Consider the following 17,076-nt stretch of genomic DNA (forward strand, 5'->3'; position numbering starts at 1 on the left):
CTGCCATACCTCAAGGTTTTCAGTGTTTCTGTGTGTCGTGTCAGCCATGAATGGTACTATCGCTATCCGTCGTCTTTATCACTTTAGGACGACGGGTAGGAGCTCCTGGGCTATCATTAATGCGTTTTCGTGTGGTTACTTTGATGCAGCTTAGGGAGTCGCCTACGTGTCTCTTAAGAGCACGCAATTCTGCGAACATTATCTGTACTTGACGTGTGATTGTTTCCAGCTGCTTGCCTATGGGCTCTTCTGGTGTTGGTGTGGGTTTACTAACATGTGTTGTAGACGCTTCTTTTGTTTTGTTTGCGAAGTCGTGTATTGTTTGCTTAAGGGCAGCCACCTCTTTCTTCAATTCTGCCAGACTGGCTTTTAGTGATCTATTTTCTTCTATAAGTTTCTGATCCGCTACCGATTTGTGATTCGTATGATGTTGTGCAGTGGGAGCTGCAACTTGCGCCCAGCTTACCTTTGGTGCCACCATTTGTGGTTGGCCAATGGTTTCCCTGGACTGAGGGTGTTGAGGTGTTGCTTTCTTCATCTTGGACTTCTCTGGTCCCCGCCCGGTTTCTTGACGGTGTACATCCGGGAAATTTTCCTGGTCGAAGGGAATAGATCTTTCCGTGGTATATCCGTGCTCTTCTTCCTCCGACTCGAACCACCTTTGTTTACGCTTGAGGCTGCGTTCCTTTGATGGCTTCCGTTCTTGGCGTCCTGACGACGGTTCTGGTCGGCGAACCTGTTTTAGACGCTTTCTGCAGCTTCGGTCCCCCATTAGGTGGGCTTCACCGCACGAGGCACACCTCGGGTTACATTCCTGTCCGTCTGCAGGATCTTCCGTTCCACAAATCCTACACACACACAGTTCCGCTTGTGGGCACACATCAGTTCTGTGACCCATCCTTTGACATGTTTTGCAGATTTGCACTGTATTTCGGTACGGATAGCAGGCCATTTCGCCTCCCTCGTAGTACACATATCTTGGTACTAGGTTTCCGAAGAATACAATGACGGCACTCGTAGTGTCCCCCAGCATTCGTGCGTGAGCGACTTCCACATTTAGCGTGCGCGCTCTGATTTTCGATTTAAGGACGTCTGAGGGCGTATGTGGGGTGAGTCCGTGGATTACCCCCCGTACTGCTCCGTCCCCCAGAGCTACATACGCTTTCACCGCATGGGGTTTTCCATTTATCTTGAGTGATGTAATCTGGCGCAATGTGTTTGCGACTTCCTTTTCTGGGGTTGAAACAATTACAATGTTCGATCCAGGCTTAATAGGTAGCAGAAACTGCTTACCTTGGATCTTTTCATTGCAAGCCTCTATAATAGCACGGGCCATCACGGGAGTTGTAATTGCTCGAAGCGGGAATCCTTGATGCGGTCTCACAATGACCTTGAAATCGTCCTTTGGTAAGGGTGGTAGTTTCTTCCCGTTGCATCTCGGGCAAAATCTTGGCTTGTCTGCGTTCTTTGGAGATTCGTTCTTCCGGTGCTCCTGCGCACATTCTCTCCGTTGCATCTTTCTTTCCCTGACGGACACAACTGTGGTCCATCCCTCTTGGGCGTCTTGAATGCGTTTGTCGGTCGTATTCTCACCGCTGTTGATGGTGGACGGTGATGGGCTTATCCCTGCGTCGGTGGTCATCACCTGGTGCGGTCGGATGTCCGTGCAATCCATGTGCTCTACGGTGTTGGAATAATGGCTGGTCGAGGCTCTTCCCGCTGAACCGCTTTTCGCACAACGCGCAGGAGTTTGAGACGCCATCTGCGTCGGCGTCGCGGCGGTGACGGAGTCGCAGCCGGCGTCGCGGCTGCCGCCGCTCACTACTCGTCGGTAGGCTTACACTGGCTCACTTGTAGAGGTAGCAATCCCTTGGTCGTATTTCCGCGAAAAATGGTCCAAGGGCAAAAATTCTGGCCTCCCCGGCTGCCGCTTGACTTCCCGGAAACGATGAGGTGCACTTTTCGTAGGTTCGAAGAACTGGACCACACGAAAAACATGGAAATTGCGGAGCGTGATGCGAGTGCGTCCACACTCCTCGATGCCTTCCATTCCAAGGAAGGCGTCGTCATTCTCGTCATCTTGCGGCGGCGGGTCAATGGGTGCGTGTGATAGGCAATCGGCATCGGAGTGTTTTCGTCCGGACTTGAAGGTTACAGTGATGTCGTATTCTTGTAGTCTGAGGCTCCACCGCGCCAGTCGTCCGGAAGGATCCTTTATATTCGCTAGCCAACACAACGCATGATGGTCACTGACGACTTTGAATGGCCTGCCATAAAGATAAGGGCGAAATTTAGCTGTAGCCCAAACGATGGCGAGGCATTCCTTTTCGGTCGTAGAATAGTTGCCTTCCGCTTTTGACAGCGACCGGCTAGCGTAAGCTATCACCTGTTCGACTCCGTTTCTCCTCTGGACTGGAACGGCACCGAGGCCTAGGCTACTGGCGTCAGTATGGACTTCAGTATCGGCGTACTCGTCGAAGTGCGCAAGTACCGGCGGCGACTGCATGCGTCGTTTGAGTTCTTCAAGTGCGTCGGCCTGCGGCGTTTCCCACTTGAACTCAACATCACCTTTAGTTAGACGTATCAACGGCTCGGCGATGCGTGAAAAGTCCTTCACAAAGCGCCTGTAGTAGGCACACATGCCAAGGAATCTACGCACTGCCTTCTTGTTGACGGGTTGCGGGAACTGTGCGATGGCAGCTGTCTTTTGCGGGTCTGGACGGACACTAGATTTGCTGATTACGTGGCCTAGGAACAGAAGCTCATCGTAAGCGAAGCGGCATTTTTCCGCCTTTAGAGTAAGCCCTGACGACTTGATGGCCTCTAGTACTGTCGCAAGCCGCCCGAGGTGATCGTCGAAATTTCCGGCGAAGACGACGACGTCATCCAAATAAACGAGACAGGTCTGCCACTTCAGTCTTGCTAACACCGTGTCCATGACGCGCTGGAACGTGCAGGCGCCGAGCACAGTCCGAATGGCATCACCGTGAACTCGTAGAGGCCGTCTGGGGTGATGAAGGCCGTCTTTTCGCGATCTCTTTCGTCGACTTCTATTTGCCAATAGCCAGACTTGAGGTCCATCGACGAGAAGTATTTAGCGTTGCAGAGCCGATCCAATGCGTCGTCTATTCGTGGGAGGGGGTATACGTCCTTCTTCGTGATCTTGTTCAGACGACGATAATCGACGCAGAAACGTAGGGTTCCGTCCTTTTTCTTCACCAGGACAACAGGGGATGCCCACGGGCTTTTCGACGGCTGGATGATGTCGTTGCGCAGAATTTCGTCGACTTGTTCTCTTATAGCTGCACGTTCTCGCAGCGAAACTCGGTAAGGGCTCTGGCGGAGTGGTCGAGCGCATTCCTCGGTGATTATGCGATGCTTGGCGACTGGCGTTTGTTGAATCCTCGATGATGTCGAAAAGCAGCCTTTGTATCGTCGGAGCAGACTTCTGAGCTGCTGTTGCTTAATCACGGGGAGACTTGGATTAATGTCGTAGTCTGGTTCGGGAACCATCGTCGTCGGGGTAGATGCGGCAGAATCCGAGAGGACAAACGCATTACTGGTTTCCAGAATTTCCTCAATGTACGCGATCGTCGTACCCTTGTTGATGTGCTTGAACTCCTGGCTGAAGTTTGTCAGCAACACTTCAGTTTTCCCTTCATGCAGTCGAGCGATCCCTCTTGCGACGCAAATTTCACGGTCTAGCAGTAGACATTGGTCGCCTTCGATGACGCCTTCTACGTCAGCGGGTGTTTCGGTGCCGACGGAAATAACAATGCTCGAGCGAGGCGGGATGCTCACTTGATCTGCGAGAACACTCAAGGCGTGGTGACTACGAAAGCTCTCCGGCGGTATCGCTTGATCTTCCGACAGTGTTATCAATTTTGACTTCAGGTCTATGATTGCGCCGTGTTGGTTCAGGAAGTCCATGCCGAGAATGACGTCTCGTGAACACTGTTGGAGGATGACGAAGGTGGCAGGGTAAGTCCGATCATGAACGGTTATTCTTGCCGTGCAGATTCCAGTCGGCGTAATGAGGTGTACTCCAGCGGTCCGAATTTGGGGGCCCTCCCATGCAGTCTTAACCTTCTTCAACTGGGCGGCGATGTGTCCACTCATTACGGAGTAATCGGCCCCTGTGTCGACTAAGGCAGTGACTGCGTGGCCGTCGAGAAGTACGTCGAGGTCGGTGGTTCTTTGTCTGGCGTTGCAGTTGGGTCTTGGCTTCGGATCACGGCTGCGTCGTGTTGAACTGGAGCTGGAACGTCACGTCGTCAAGTCGTCTTTCGTCGGTGTAGTCTTGGCTTCCTGATTTCGTCGGGACGGCGGCGTGTCGTTATTATGTCGTCGGGATGGTCTCTTCTGCGTCTTCGTCGGTGGTGGAGGATCTTCGTCAGTTCGACGAACAGCAACCGCACCTCCATCGGTTGCTGCTTTTAGTTTTCCGGATATGGGCTCGCAGAGCGGCCCCGGGCTGGGCCGGTGTATGGTCGGCGCTGCGGCGACAGGTAGCGGCCTGGTGACGGCGAACGGGACGGCCGTCGAGGGCTCCGCTGAGTAGCGGCAAGGTAGTCGGCGATGTCACGAGGGCGTTCACCTACCCGAGGGCGCGGTGCATTGACGGCGAACCCTCGCAATCCCAGGTCGCGGTATGGGCATCGGCGGTACACATGGCCGGCTTCCCCGCAGTGGTAGTAGAGCGGGCGTGGTCAGGAGCGCGCCAAACGTCTGTCTTCCTCGGGTAGCTGCGCTGGGCGACGGGTGGGCGTGCTGGCGGCGGCGGCAGTTGTGGACGGAATTGCGCCGTTACAGGGCCCTGGCGCGGTCGTGGAGGGGGACCTTGACGGCGGGCGACGGCGGCGTAGGTCATCGCTTCTGGCTGGGGCTGCGATGATTGTGTGATTGTACCTCGGGAACTCCGAGCGATCGCTGGACTTCTTCTTTGACAACTTCGGCGATTGAGGCCACTTGAGGTTGCGAGGAAGGGAAGATCTTCTGAAGCTCCTCTCGTACGACTGCCCGGATGGTCTCGCGCAGGTTGTCGGTGGCCATTGATTGAACGCCGGCGTAGCTTGTGGGCTTGGTGCGTCGGTCGAATTGCCGGTTCCGCAATTCCAGTGTCTTCTCGATGTTCGTCGCCTCACGAAGAAACTCGTCGACGGTCTTCGGTGGGCTTCTTACCATTCCGGCGAAAAGTTCCTCCTTTACACCACGCATCAGTAGGCGGACTTTCTTCTCCTCTGACATTTCCGGGTCGGCGAGGCGGAACAGACGTGTCATTTCCTCAGTGAAGATTGCGATCGTCTCATTCGGCAGCTGCGCTCTGGTCTCCAGTAGAGCTTGGGCTCGCTCTTTTCGCACGATGCTTGTAAATGTTTGCAGGAAGCCGCTTCGGAACAGGTCCCACGTCGTCAAGGTGGCTTCTTGATTCTCGAACCACGTCCTGGCGGCGTCCTCCAATGCGAAATAGACATGACGCAGTTTGTTGTCGCTGTTCCAGCTGTTAAATGCGGCGACCCTCTCATACGTCTCGAGCCAGGTTTCCGGGTCCTCGAATGTTGAACCGCGGAACGTCGGAGGCTCCCTGGGCTGCTGCAGCACGATGGGGGACGCTGGGGCTGCCATTGGGGTTTCCTTGGCCACAATCTTCTTGGTCTTCTCAGGTAGAAGTCCGTGCTCCGGGGGCAGCTGTTGAAGACGGCGGCTTGCTCGATGTTCCGGGACGGCGCTGGTGTTGTCTTTGCGGTCCGGGCTTGGATTACGGCTTGTCGGGGGCGTCCGGTACATCAACGTAAAGCACCTCCACCAGATGTCACGTGGTGGTGACGTTAAGAACACAGTAGCAATACTGTGAAAGGCAAAACTAGATTTTATTGGGCGAACCTGTGCCCACAAAACAGGCTACACTTATAGCACAACGAAAGCGGCGAACACAGTCGGCGATCGTCGAAAAATCTGATCAGCGGGTCAAGCGCGTCGGCTTTTATAGATCAGTCGTCGAATGTTCCAGATTAGTTTAGAAGAGCTTGTTGTTGGGCGAGTTGGTTGATATTAGCGAACATTGTTTAACTGCGCAGTTAAACAATGTCCGCTGTTCCAGATTAACCGATGGGACCCGCGTGTCTTCCACAAAGTTCTACACTATTCGCGTCGCGCATACATGCAATCAGGTTACGCAAGTTGCGGTGAAAGACAGTGTACGATAACATTCCAGAAACTTCTATTACATGCGGGCGCGTACTGCGCTGCGCGATAACATTTGTTAGGCGGCCAAACGTGGTCGCCCGATAAAGATAAGTACACGTGTCAATATCTTCTGAAGGCTACCTACCTACCTACCTACCTACCTACCTACCTACCTACCTACCTACCTACCTACCTACCTGCCTGCCTGCCTGCCTGCCTGCCTGCCTGCCTGCCTGCCTGCCTACTGACCGACCGACCGACCGACCGACCGACCGACCAGCGTGCGATGACAAAAGTAGGTAGGTAGGTAGCCTTCAGAAGATATCCGCTTTTGCCTACATGATGGCGTCCTGTGTAAGATGAGCTACTTGACCACTGGCGTGCGCTACCCTTTGGTTGTCCGCAAGATCCTCCGCATTTAAGTACGATGTGCTATGCACGACAATCCAAATTCAGGCCTTCTTGGCTCTGCAAGAACATTCTACCGTGCTCAAGAGCGCTTTTACTGGCCCAAGATGCGTCACATGTGGGGAGCACACGCGCCCATCTTCCCCCGCGTCGTCGCGTTGAGACGACGCGACGACGACCCTCTAGAGAACTGTGTTGGTCAAAGCCGGCATGGACACGGGAGAGGCGCACTACGCCCTCCCCCGCTTCTTCCTCGCTCTCGCGACGCGCGCGCACCCTTCCTCCCCGACTCGCGGGCAGGTAGCTGACGGCCAAGGAGGTCATTCCCTTCGCCCAGGTAAAAAAGTACAAGACAGTGCCACCGGGTGAGACCACCCTCTCTCTGACGTCGGACCCCTAACCTGCCGGACTGGAGTACCTGCCGCAACCCGTGAGTGACCTCGTTTGCCTGACTATCCCGGGCAACGAGGCCAGCCTATTTATTACTATTACAGAGAGAACGTACCTCTGCCAGTGTTTTTTACTGCTGGTAGCAATAAACCTTATTACAGTTGACACCGCTGGTTGCCTTATTCGTTCGAACCTGACGTAGCCTAGATTCCCACGCTACAGGTTGGGGAGTAATACAAAGTGACTGCGTCGAGCTAGATCCAGAGCTTGCCTTCAGCCCTAGCCGCACACGCAATACTGAGCGATATGTTGCCAGCTGCACCAAATGCCAGCGTTGCAAGCGATCCACAAACACACAGCATGGTCGACTTCAGCTAGTTTCGCCTTCCAGCACCCCTTTCAAACAAGTTGGTATAGAGCTGCTGGGCCCCTTCCCACAATCCTGCAGTGGCAATCGTTGGATTATTGTATGTGTAGACCACCTGACCGGCTATTGTGAGATGACAGCTCTGCCATCGGCAACAGCAACAGAAGTTTATCTTTTCTTGCTATATTCCATCATTCTCTGACATGGGCCTCCTTGCATCATAATCAGCGATTGTGGGAGACAATTTACTGCAGACGTTGTCGAAGAGACCCTTCGTCTGTGGTCATCTAGCTTCTGTCATTCGACGCCATACCATCCACAAACTAATGGTCTGGTTGAACAGGCAAACAGAACGCTTGCCAACGTGCTATCCATGTATGTCGATTCCGCACATAAGAACTGGGACAGTATCCTTTTGTCATCTATGCATTCAACACCGCAAGACATGAGACCACCGGTTACTCACTGTTTTTCCTTCTTTATGTCTCGTCCGCCTCACTACACGCTTGACATCATGTTTCCTTAGTTCACTCATGACAGTGGCTCTATTACCAAGATCCCCTGACGAGCAGTAGTGCGACGCCTTTCTCGGTTACGCACCCTGGCTTCACAGGACTGGTCAAAGACCCGCTACGACAGCCGTTGCCTACATGTATATTTAGATCCTGGTGATCTTGTGTAGCTCTGGACGCTTTTACGGAAGCACGGGTTGTGCCAGAAGTTCTTGGCCCACTATGTTGGGTCCTATGTCAACGCCTCAGCATGCCTCACAAACAGGAGACACATAGCCAAAACCAAAGCCACGCACGTTGTCTGCCTGAAGCCCTACAATCCATTTGCAACTGACTGACTTGCCTAGCAGGCTTTGTCTGCCAACGGGAAAATGTCACAAGCTCTCATAACAGGGGGCAGAAAGAGTGCGAATGACCATGGATAAGGGGAATAGATAAGGAAGATGACATTCAGCTGGTTGCCTCTGGACCAGACCTGAAAAACACCAACCATCCTGATTGATATATATATATATATATTGCCAGGAGGCAAAAGTCAGCTACAAGCGTTCCTGACTTAGCTTGGCCTAACTTGACTCAGCTAGTGTAAGTTATACCCTTGTCAAGCGGGCAAGTTAAGTGCACTTACGGAGAGTGGACTCGGTTTTAAGTGCACTCTCCCAAATCTAAACGTTGCAAGTGGAGTGTACTCAGAAAAGAGTGCACTCCGGTCAGAGTGCATTCACGGAACGCACTTTGCTGGTTGAGTGCAAAGCCTCGCTGCCAGCGATTTCAACAATACAAAATGTAATGCATAGAAAAAGGACACAGAAGTTCATTCTAGCTGTTGAACACCTTTTAACAAAATAATCAGAACTCACGGATATTCTGTTCTAGCAGGATTAAATGCCACCTTGTCACGTCACACACCACCATATTGTTCTGGATTGGCTAGGCATTCATCTTGGCCGGCCTTGACTTGTAACGCTCTTATGATAAAAATATTTTCGTTTTTTGTTGAGTAAATATAGATTAAGATTGTTTTTTATTTATAGTACAAATGAAGCAATCAATTTTTATAAAGTTTTTTATTTTAATCTACCTTTTCAAAAAACATTATTTTCATCTGTCGCCATTTTTTTTTGTGCGAGTGTGCTCTGTTTTACTGTTTAGCACTGTGTAAGCTAAAGTGTCACTCAAGGTCCTGGAGTGCACTCCCAGTAAGTGCACTTAACTTGCCTGCTTGACAGAGGTATTAAGCTCAAGATTAGATGTCTTTTGTACAGCTTAAATGTCTTGAATACTTCTGTTGTAAGACCTGATGGAGACATACAGGCTCTAGTGTGCATTTTGAAAGTTGATCTCCAAGTGTTACAAGCAAAATTTGTGCACATTCTTTTTACCACCGGCTTGAAACAATTCCTTCGACAACGCCATCAGTGGTATGATAATATCGGTATGTTATCGTTATATGACAGCACTAGGCAAAATATAATAATCAACTAGTGTACTTCAATGTATATGCGCGAGACAAGTTCGCAAGGCTCACTGTAAGTTATACAGTGACAGCACGTATTCCAATTTCTGCCAATTCAAATCCACCGTGTCAGCCCAAACTGAAAGCCGGGCCATAGTTTCGTGTGCCCTTGATGGCAGTACAACAAGAGCTTCCAATAAAAATATGACCAATTACTGTGTAATTAAAAAAAGTATAAGTATTAACAAAAACATTTTGAATAAATTTTCACAGGCTAATATAACACGGCGTGGTGCAACAGTTGGTGCGCAATTGTGGCTTGGCCGCTTGCATGCATTGCCTCTGGTGCCTCCGCCTGGCTTCTGCGCTTTCTAACGAGTTCAACAGGTCAGTTTCGTGCACACGTCGCATGATCGCGTTGTTTGTGTGTTTCTGTGTTGAAGGTGCAGCTTCATTTGAGTAAGCGATGAAAGTTATTACCTCTTTTGAAAGCTCTGTTGCACAGTTTTAGCACCATGACCAATTTGGTTAATTGTTTCACATTAATTACTGCGTGTCAGTTACTCTTTCGAATTTACTCCCGGCATGTCCGATGTCACGGACACAACTTAATAAACTCATCTAGTTGAGATGACATTTTAGTTGGTGTAGGATTATTGAATGCTGTTAGCAATGATTGTCTGTGCTAAAATTGTTACATCGGAAACGGCTTCTCACTGAGTTGCCGCAGTTTCCTCATGGTCGAAGATTGCCAACTTTTTAAGCTGGTGCTGTAATTATATAAACGTGAGCTACACCATTTTTTTTTTTCACATATATTACTTCACACATATATTACTTCATTCACGGTCCTAGGACTGCATCACGATGGGAATAACATATCTGCGTCCCTCCAACTGATTGCATCGAGACGTAAGCACATGCATTTTATATACGTCCACTGCGTTCATCTTGTGATGGAGAATAAAAAGAAGGTCCACCTCCATTCCACCCTGTGAAAGTGGATGTACAGCGAAGCTGGTGTGGACATTAGGCAAGTATCACCAGCCCAACTGACATTAAATGATGTTACACAAGCACCACCACCACCAAAAGAGATGTATGTCATGCGCACATGCACGCATGTGGAAGTGCAGCATAAATCTTTATTCTCCTAGGCCATTCGCCAAGTGCAATTGCCTTATTTAGCTAACTTAATGTTTAAAAGTAAATTGCATCAGAAAATGTGTAAAGTACGGCTTACACTCACGCTGCAGACGTAATAGCTTCGGATTGTAATACGAATATACAAGAAAACATAATTCTGTTACCCGGAAACTGAAGCCCTTTTCCAGCTGCAGTTTGAGGTCCATCCTCATTCATCCTTACTCTCGTAGGCCCTTTGCCTGGCACAAATGCGTTATTGAACTAATTTATTTTTGTCAAAGCCCATTCTGTTCATGAGACAAGCTGACTTTGAAGGGTAGTGTGCAAGCTTGAAAGCTGTGTTTAAAGATGAGTGTGAGTGTCAGCCAGCAGCAGAGACACTCAAGCAATCATGGTGGTTGTCTTCATCGTCTTCTTCAATGGAAAAGCACAGGAGCATGTCTGCTTCACTAAAGCTGTTACAGTGGTTTCGTAGGCTTTTCTCTGACGCACATCAGCAGCACACACTTCCAGCAGCTTGTAGCAATGCAAGTTCAAAGTTTGCACCTATCTGCTCCGACAAACTGATAGGAGGCGCAAAGGGAGATGGCACACCAACATGACAGCCGCCTGGTTGAAGAATTGCAGTTTGCGAGCGGGTTAGAAGTCAGCATGTTGCCTTAAGCTTAGTGTTCAATTAGTTTTTACACAGAAAATTAAACTACACTGATGTTACTAAGTGAGCCTCATTTAGTATGCTTACATCTCAATAATATCAAATGTTGGTTCCATATAAGAATTCAGTGCATGGCATGGAATTATTATTTTATCTTCGGATTCTAATCCCTACATACATCAGTTTTGACAATGGCCAGATAGCTTCCAAGGACCATCTATGCATGCTGTTGTGACATCATGCTTTACTGTGGTCATAGGGAAACTTGTATACATTTTGATGGATAATACTTTAGACACAATAAATTTTGGGAACCCCAAGTAAAGCATGACATGCAGTCATTGCAGTTGTAATTGATGTTCAGGGCCATTTGCTTGCAAGATGCAAAGTAAAGGAAAGCTATAATAACTGTCTACTTCCATGTAGCAAAAGAACATAGGAGATGCTTTGCATGAACGTGGAGAGGCATTTTAAATTATAGAATGAGTTATACTAGTCTTATGGTACTATGCTTATGCCTGCATTTGTTTCTGCACTCCTATATTTTTGGTCTCTGAATGATGGTGCTTGTTTGTGTTGTATTTGTTTTCTATGCCATTGTACAGTCTTGCGGAGACAGCCAGCGAAAAGCCAGGCATAAAACAAGCAGCTATGCATCATGAGTGCTAACTGAGGTCCTAAAATATCATAATTTCATAGAACTAGCATGGCATCAGTCCTATAATGCTTGAAAGTGGTGTGTGCTTTACAGAAACTATACAGTTATGCACCCTTGACAGCTGTCAATGGGGGAGAGTCTCTTTTTGCATAGTGTCTTCGCTATTATTTTTAATATGTAGAGATTATTTCTTAGCCATGCTTATGTCAGCTCTTTTTTAGTGGTTTTGCTCGAAATGAGTCTGCTCTTTTTTATCATATTTTTTTTACTGGCAAGATTCTTCAAGAGCCACAGGGCCTACCACCAGCTGACACACGCCTTTCTTCCTCCTTAGCCCTGTTATGATGTGGGGTTAGTTTTTTTAGACATGCTATTCATAATATATGTATTCTAGTCAATCTATGCAAAGCAGGACAAGCCATTCATTACCCTACACACACACACACACACACACACACACACACACACACACACACACACACACACACACACACACACACACACACACATATATATATATATATATATATATATATATATATATATATATATATATATATATATATATATATATATATATATATATATATATATATTTAGTCACAATCAATGCAAGGCAAGCACATGTTCATAATTTGCAAGAATAAAATTTTGTATTTTGCTGTTCTTACTGCCCTTAAACATTGTTATAAAATGCTGACTATGGAAGAGGCATTTTGCGGTATATTTACAAGATGTCTTTTCAATGTGCCTAATTCACCACCCTTGTGTGCTGCATGTCTTTCTTGTGCTAGCAGTATACCCAAATTTCTAAAGTGCCATTCACTTGCAAGGTGTAATAACGCTGTTGCGAGACTAACCATTTTTGAAGAATTTCATTTCAGTGCAGAAATGACATGGCTGCCATATGTATACATGTTTGCATGTCATACACAGGCTCTCAATGTTATACCTTCACCGATTTCATTACAAACTGCAGAATCTATGCAGCTGCTTTTAATAACATATGCCTTTGCAAAAGCATGCATTCAGCACATGATACAGAACCTTTTCCAGATTAGTAGCTTTTAGTATGTTTCAATTTTGAAATTAAGGCCACTCATATTCAATACATGTACTTTTCCTAGAAATCATGAATCACACCACTGGTTCCAAGAAAAGCAGACCAGTACTAGCAATCTGCCTTAGTGCACAATTACATGCATTAGTTAACCCTTCTTTTTTCAGTGCAGATTGCATATTTTCTCGGGTAAGCAAAGTAAGACTTCATATGTAAGTTCTACACATAGTCTAATAAACAGCTTGCCAAGACTTCCCCAAGGTGAATGCGAAGGGAGAATTAACTTGACTTCAGGAATGCTTGTGGAGTTCTAGAATGAGGGATACACTTCAGCCTTACCTGTTTGATGCCAGCCAGTTCACCAAGGTCTGTGATGACGCAGCCAATGTAGATGACAGCCCAGCAGACACCATGGGTAGCAGGAAGTGTCCTCCAGAGAGGAGAACCCTCCTCGATGGCCCACAGAGTGTGACTGTCTACTGGCAGCCACAGCAGAATCAGGAGCTAAAACAGTGTTGTTCTGTACACCCGGCTGTGGACCACCACCGACATTGTTACCTTTAGTGACAGGCAGCTGGTAAGCAAGTAAACACTTCTTGAGAGAACTCCACAGAGGCTTTCAAATGCTCTGCATACTTTTGGCCAGCAAAGAACACTGTGCTGGAAGCAGAACTGCAGCGCAAGGCCAATGTCCCACAGCATGCACATCAGGGGGCCTGCATCAGTCAGGAAGGGGCCACAAATGCACTCAAGAGTGCAAGAAACTGTGTAGTGGTAAATACAAGCAATAGTAACGAATCTATGCTAATCTGATAGTCTCCGACCTGTTGCTATTTTTGCATAGAGGATACTCACAATACACAATCCCAGCTTGTGATCAGCTCACCAGGCGAATCTGCATAAATGCGAGAGTGCAGCATGCCTCTACTGCTGGCTGCGAACTACAGACGTGACCAGTGGCATAGCCAGGCATGTGTTTCAGAGCGGTTTGACGCCGACAACTACCACTCCTTCCCCTCCTTCACCCCGCTCTCTCTCTATATATATAATGTGTGTGTGTGTGTGGAGGTTGTACACCAAGCAAAGACAAACCCTTACCATTTCCTGGAGAAGAATGCTTTAACAACGAGAATGCACATTTTTGTGTTGCCAAAACAACACTTTACTCAACTTCTCATAAAAGTTCTTCATTGCTAAGACATACAGCATTTCGCATCAAATTATGCTATTCTTAGAAATGATATTAAAAAACTAAAATTTTGTTTACAAATTGATTTGTTTACATAATGTGTGTCGATGAACTAGCTTTTACATGACTTGGCAAAACAAACAGTACTAAAAACGGGTTCGAACAAAACCAAGACAGTGCAGTGTCATGTGCCTTCTTGTTTGCCAATGTAACAGTGAAGATAACTGTTGTCTTCCAGCCAGATCTTCTAGTGAGTGGTACAGCCATGGCTACACAAGGAAGAGGACAGGCACTAGTTTGCAAGTCGCCCATCACTCAATCACACTTTTGGCATTGCGGGCATGCTATGTTATTCTAGATTAAAAATACAGGAATGAAGCTTTGTACTAGAATTTCGATAGTATCATATAATGCAAGTTTCACTCAATTTCGGTGACCCTCTGTCCAAATTGTTTGAAGAGATGTTTGGAAGTAAATTGCGATCATGGTATTGTAGTCATCACAGGACGCATATTGTTATTTGAGAAGAAAGGGGGTTAACCAAGGGGCCAGAAAGTTATCACTTCCTCGATGGTTTATTCTGCCGGAACGTTATAATAATCTGCATTTAATAAGTGCCGGTTCAGATCAAGAATTATGAATGTTATTTGCATATGCGCTTTGTTCTTGTTGCTGACAATGAATGTGTAACGAACGGCACTGATAACTGAGCCAACATGATAACTAGAAATGTTTCCCTGCAGCAGAACAATCAAGGTACATATATATATATATATATATATATATATATATATATATATATATATATATATATATATATATATATATATGTTATCTGCGCTAGAAATACGATAGAGAGCGTAGCCGTATGTATAGCTTTCAAGACGCTTTTGTATGGAAGCGGCGCGACAATGCACTGTGGCAGTATCTCTTTTTAATGCCTCTCCGCTCGTTGCAAAACATGGAGCTTGATACACAGTAATTAAGGGAAACAGAGATTCACCTTACGCAATTAGCCATTGAATTTCCTGTTCAATATTAGGCATAATGATGTGTTTTGATACGTACGAGTGTTTTACTGGCGTTGCTACGAGACTCTCATGTTAACGATTGCGTTAACATAATTTTCGTGAAGAAATCGGGGAACGCGTTGCTAAAGTTACGAATTATCACCAAAATTCTCTGAACCCCGTGGCAACGCTTTGGGATACGCGCAGGCGCTGGTGCGCTCTCCCTACCTCGTCAGGCGTCCACGGTGACGGGTATTCGCAGTGGCGTGCACTTTGCACTCCAACTTATTTACTGCTGCATTCCTCGTTGTCGAACGTTCTTTGTCCACTACATCGGACACGCGGCGTGCATTGTTAATCTACTGAGAACGCGCGCGCTACTCCTTGTCTCTGGCACTCTTGTGCATTTAGAGCCCTATGGCTTTTTTTTTCGCTCCAGTTACACGTTACGTTCATTCTTCGCGTATGGATTATTTCGGGTGGCACGTGTATTAAAACGAGCATTACAATGTGCCCCAGCAAAATGCAACATAACATACTCACTGTGAGACATTTGGATCGCGGCACTGCGAGAACTGCCGTAACTCCAAGACAGAAAACTTGCAAGGTCGGCAGCAGTGTAAACAACAAAAACGAAGACGAATATTGATGCAGCGACGCTCACGACACGCCGAATAGCCATGGCCCTCGTTTTGCTTACTTTTATTTTACACATGCACGACAAATATCCGCGGCAACGGGTCCAGTTTCGTGCGGCAACAATCAGCAGAGGTACACCATAGAAAAGTGTACACTCTTGTTCGAGTTCGATGTTTTTGCACGAGACGTTCATTTGAGGGATCGCCAGTCGTTTGTGCGCAGGCGCGAGTAAGAGTGGGGAGAGAGAGAGAAAATTTGGGGCAACTCTATGGGCCATGGCATAGAGTTTCTCACTATAACAATGTAGTGAGAAACTCTATGTCTGCTACTCTACGGTTGACTGGTGCGGCGTTGTGATTAGTATACGGCGGCTGTTGTGTTGTAACGAACTGCTTGTCTAGTTGATGATTTTTGCTACAGTGACAGTGATGTCACAAGGCTTATCTGTCACTTGGCTCCAAAAGTTGACTGCCGAACCTAAAAAATGTTGGAGCGTGTAGTCCGCTGCTTTCTAAAATAGCATTAAATAGCCGCTCATATTGCCTTTTTCAAGCAGATTATTATAAATCACATTGTGTATAGAGTTTGCAACGTACACAACAGTTTCATTGTACACGTTGTAAAATTCGCTTCTGCGCTCTTTAGAAACTTGAAACCACCGTAATGTTCGACGACAGAACGATTACCACTCATTTTAACTCTTAAAAGTTGTCCGTGAATGCGTCGTGTGTTCAAAAAGTTAATTACGTACGCAGCTTAAGTGCGTACGTATCTTAAGCAACACCGTTATGCTGCCGCCGTACCACGCAGAAAAGCTAGCTTTACAGTTTGAAAAGAGTTCCGTGACATGATTTAAGGCCTGCAGTGCAGCACATTTTAAAGCATTGGGATCGCTTTTGCAAGCTTTCTACTGAGATAGACATCCAACGACATTAAAAACAAGATATGCTCACCTTTCCTTGATCCTAATGTCATCTACGACATTAGGCTATCTGTAATCAACTCAAGAAAGCTAGATTATCTTATAAATCTTTTAAAACAATTTTTCCAGTGTCTTACACTCTAAGAAGAGATTACACCCTTTGGCGTGCCCCTTCTGCCACACAACGATAATCGTCATCTGCCTTGATGCGTTTCCTTTCGTTATCGCTGCGAGCCCGGAACTTTCCGGTAACGAACGGCACGCGCGTTATCAGCATAGAACAGTTTACACCCTTTGGAGTGCCCCTTCTGATAACGCGCGTGCCGTTCGTTACCGGAAAGTTCCGGGCTCGCAGCGATAACGAAAGGAAACGCATCAAGGCAGATGACGATTATCGTTGTGTGGCAGAAGGGGCACGCCAAAGGGTGTAATCTCTTCTTAGAGTGTACGGAGGCTAGGAAAGGGACATTTATGCCGT

General features: G+C 47.3%; 1 protein-coding gene across 3 annotated transcripts in view; it reads right to left on the minus strand.

The window, feature by feature from the left end:
* Nucleotides 1–16,754, minus strand: part of LOC140217295 (nurim homolog) — a 57,275-nt gene extending 40,521 nt beyond the window's left edge. Inside the window, exons 1-4 of one of the 3 annotated variants that reach the window (XM_072287715.1) lie at nt 15,581–15,905; nt 13,694–13,733; nt 13,397–13,554; nt 13,178–13,342 (exon numbers count right to left, since the gene is read on the minus strand). In XM_072287715.1, the coding sequence (XP_072143816.1) occupies nt 13,178–13,342; nt 13,397–13,546 (315 nt within the window). In that variant the 5' untranslated portion in view covers nt 13,547–13,554; nt 13,694–13,733; nt 15,581–15,905. Of the gene's footprint in view, nt 1–13,177; nt 13,343–13,396; nt 13,555–13,693; nt 13,734–15,580; nt 15,906–16,629 lie in introns of those variants that run through there. The other 2 variants (XM_072287714.1, XM_072287713.1) reach the window with 2 other exon arrangements.
* Nucleotides 16,755–17,076: the final 322 nt, after the last annotated feature.

The sequence above is a fragment of the Dermacentor andersoni genome, chromosome 4 (genome assembly GCF_023375885.2).
Source record: "Dermacentor andersoni chromosome 4, qqDerAnde1_hic_scaffold, whole genome shotgun sequence".
NCBI classification, from domain to species: Eukaryota; Metazoa; Arthropoda; class Arachnida; order Ixodida; family Ixodidae; genus Dermacentor; species Dermacentor andersoni.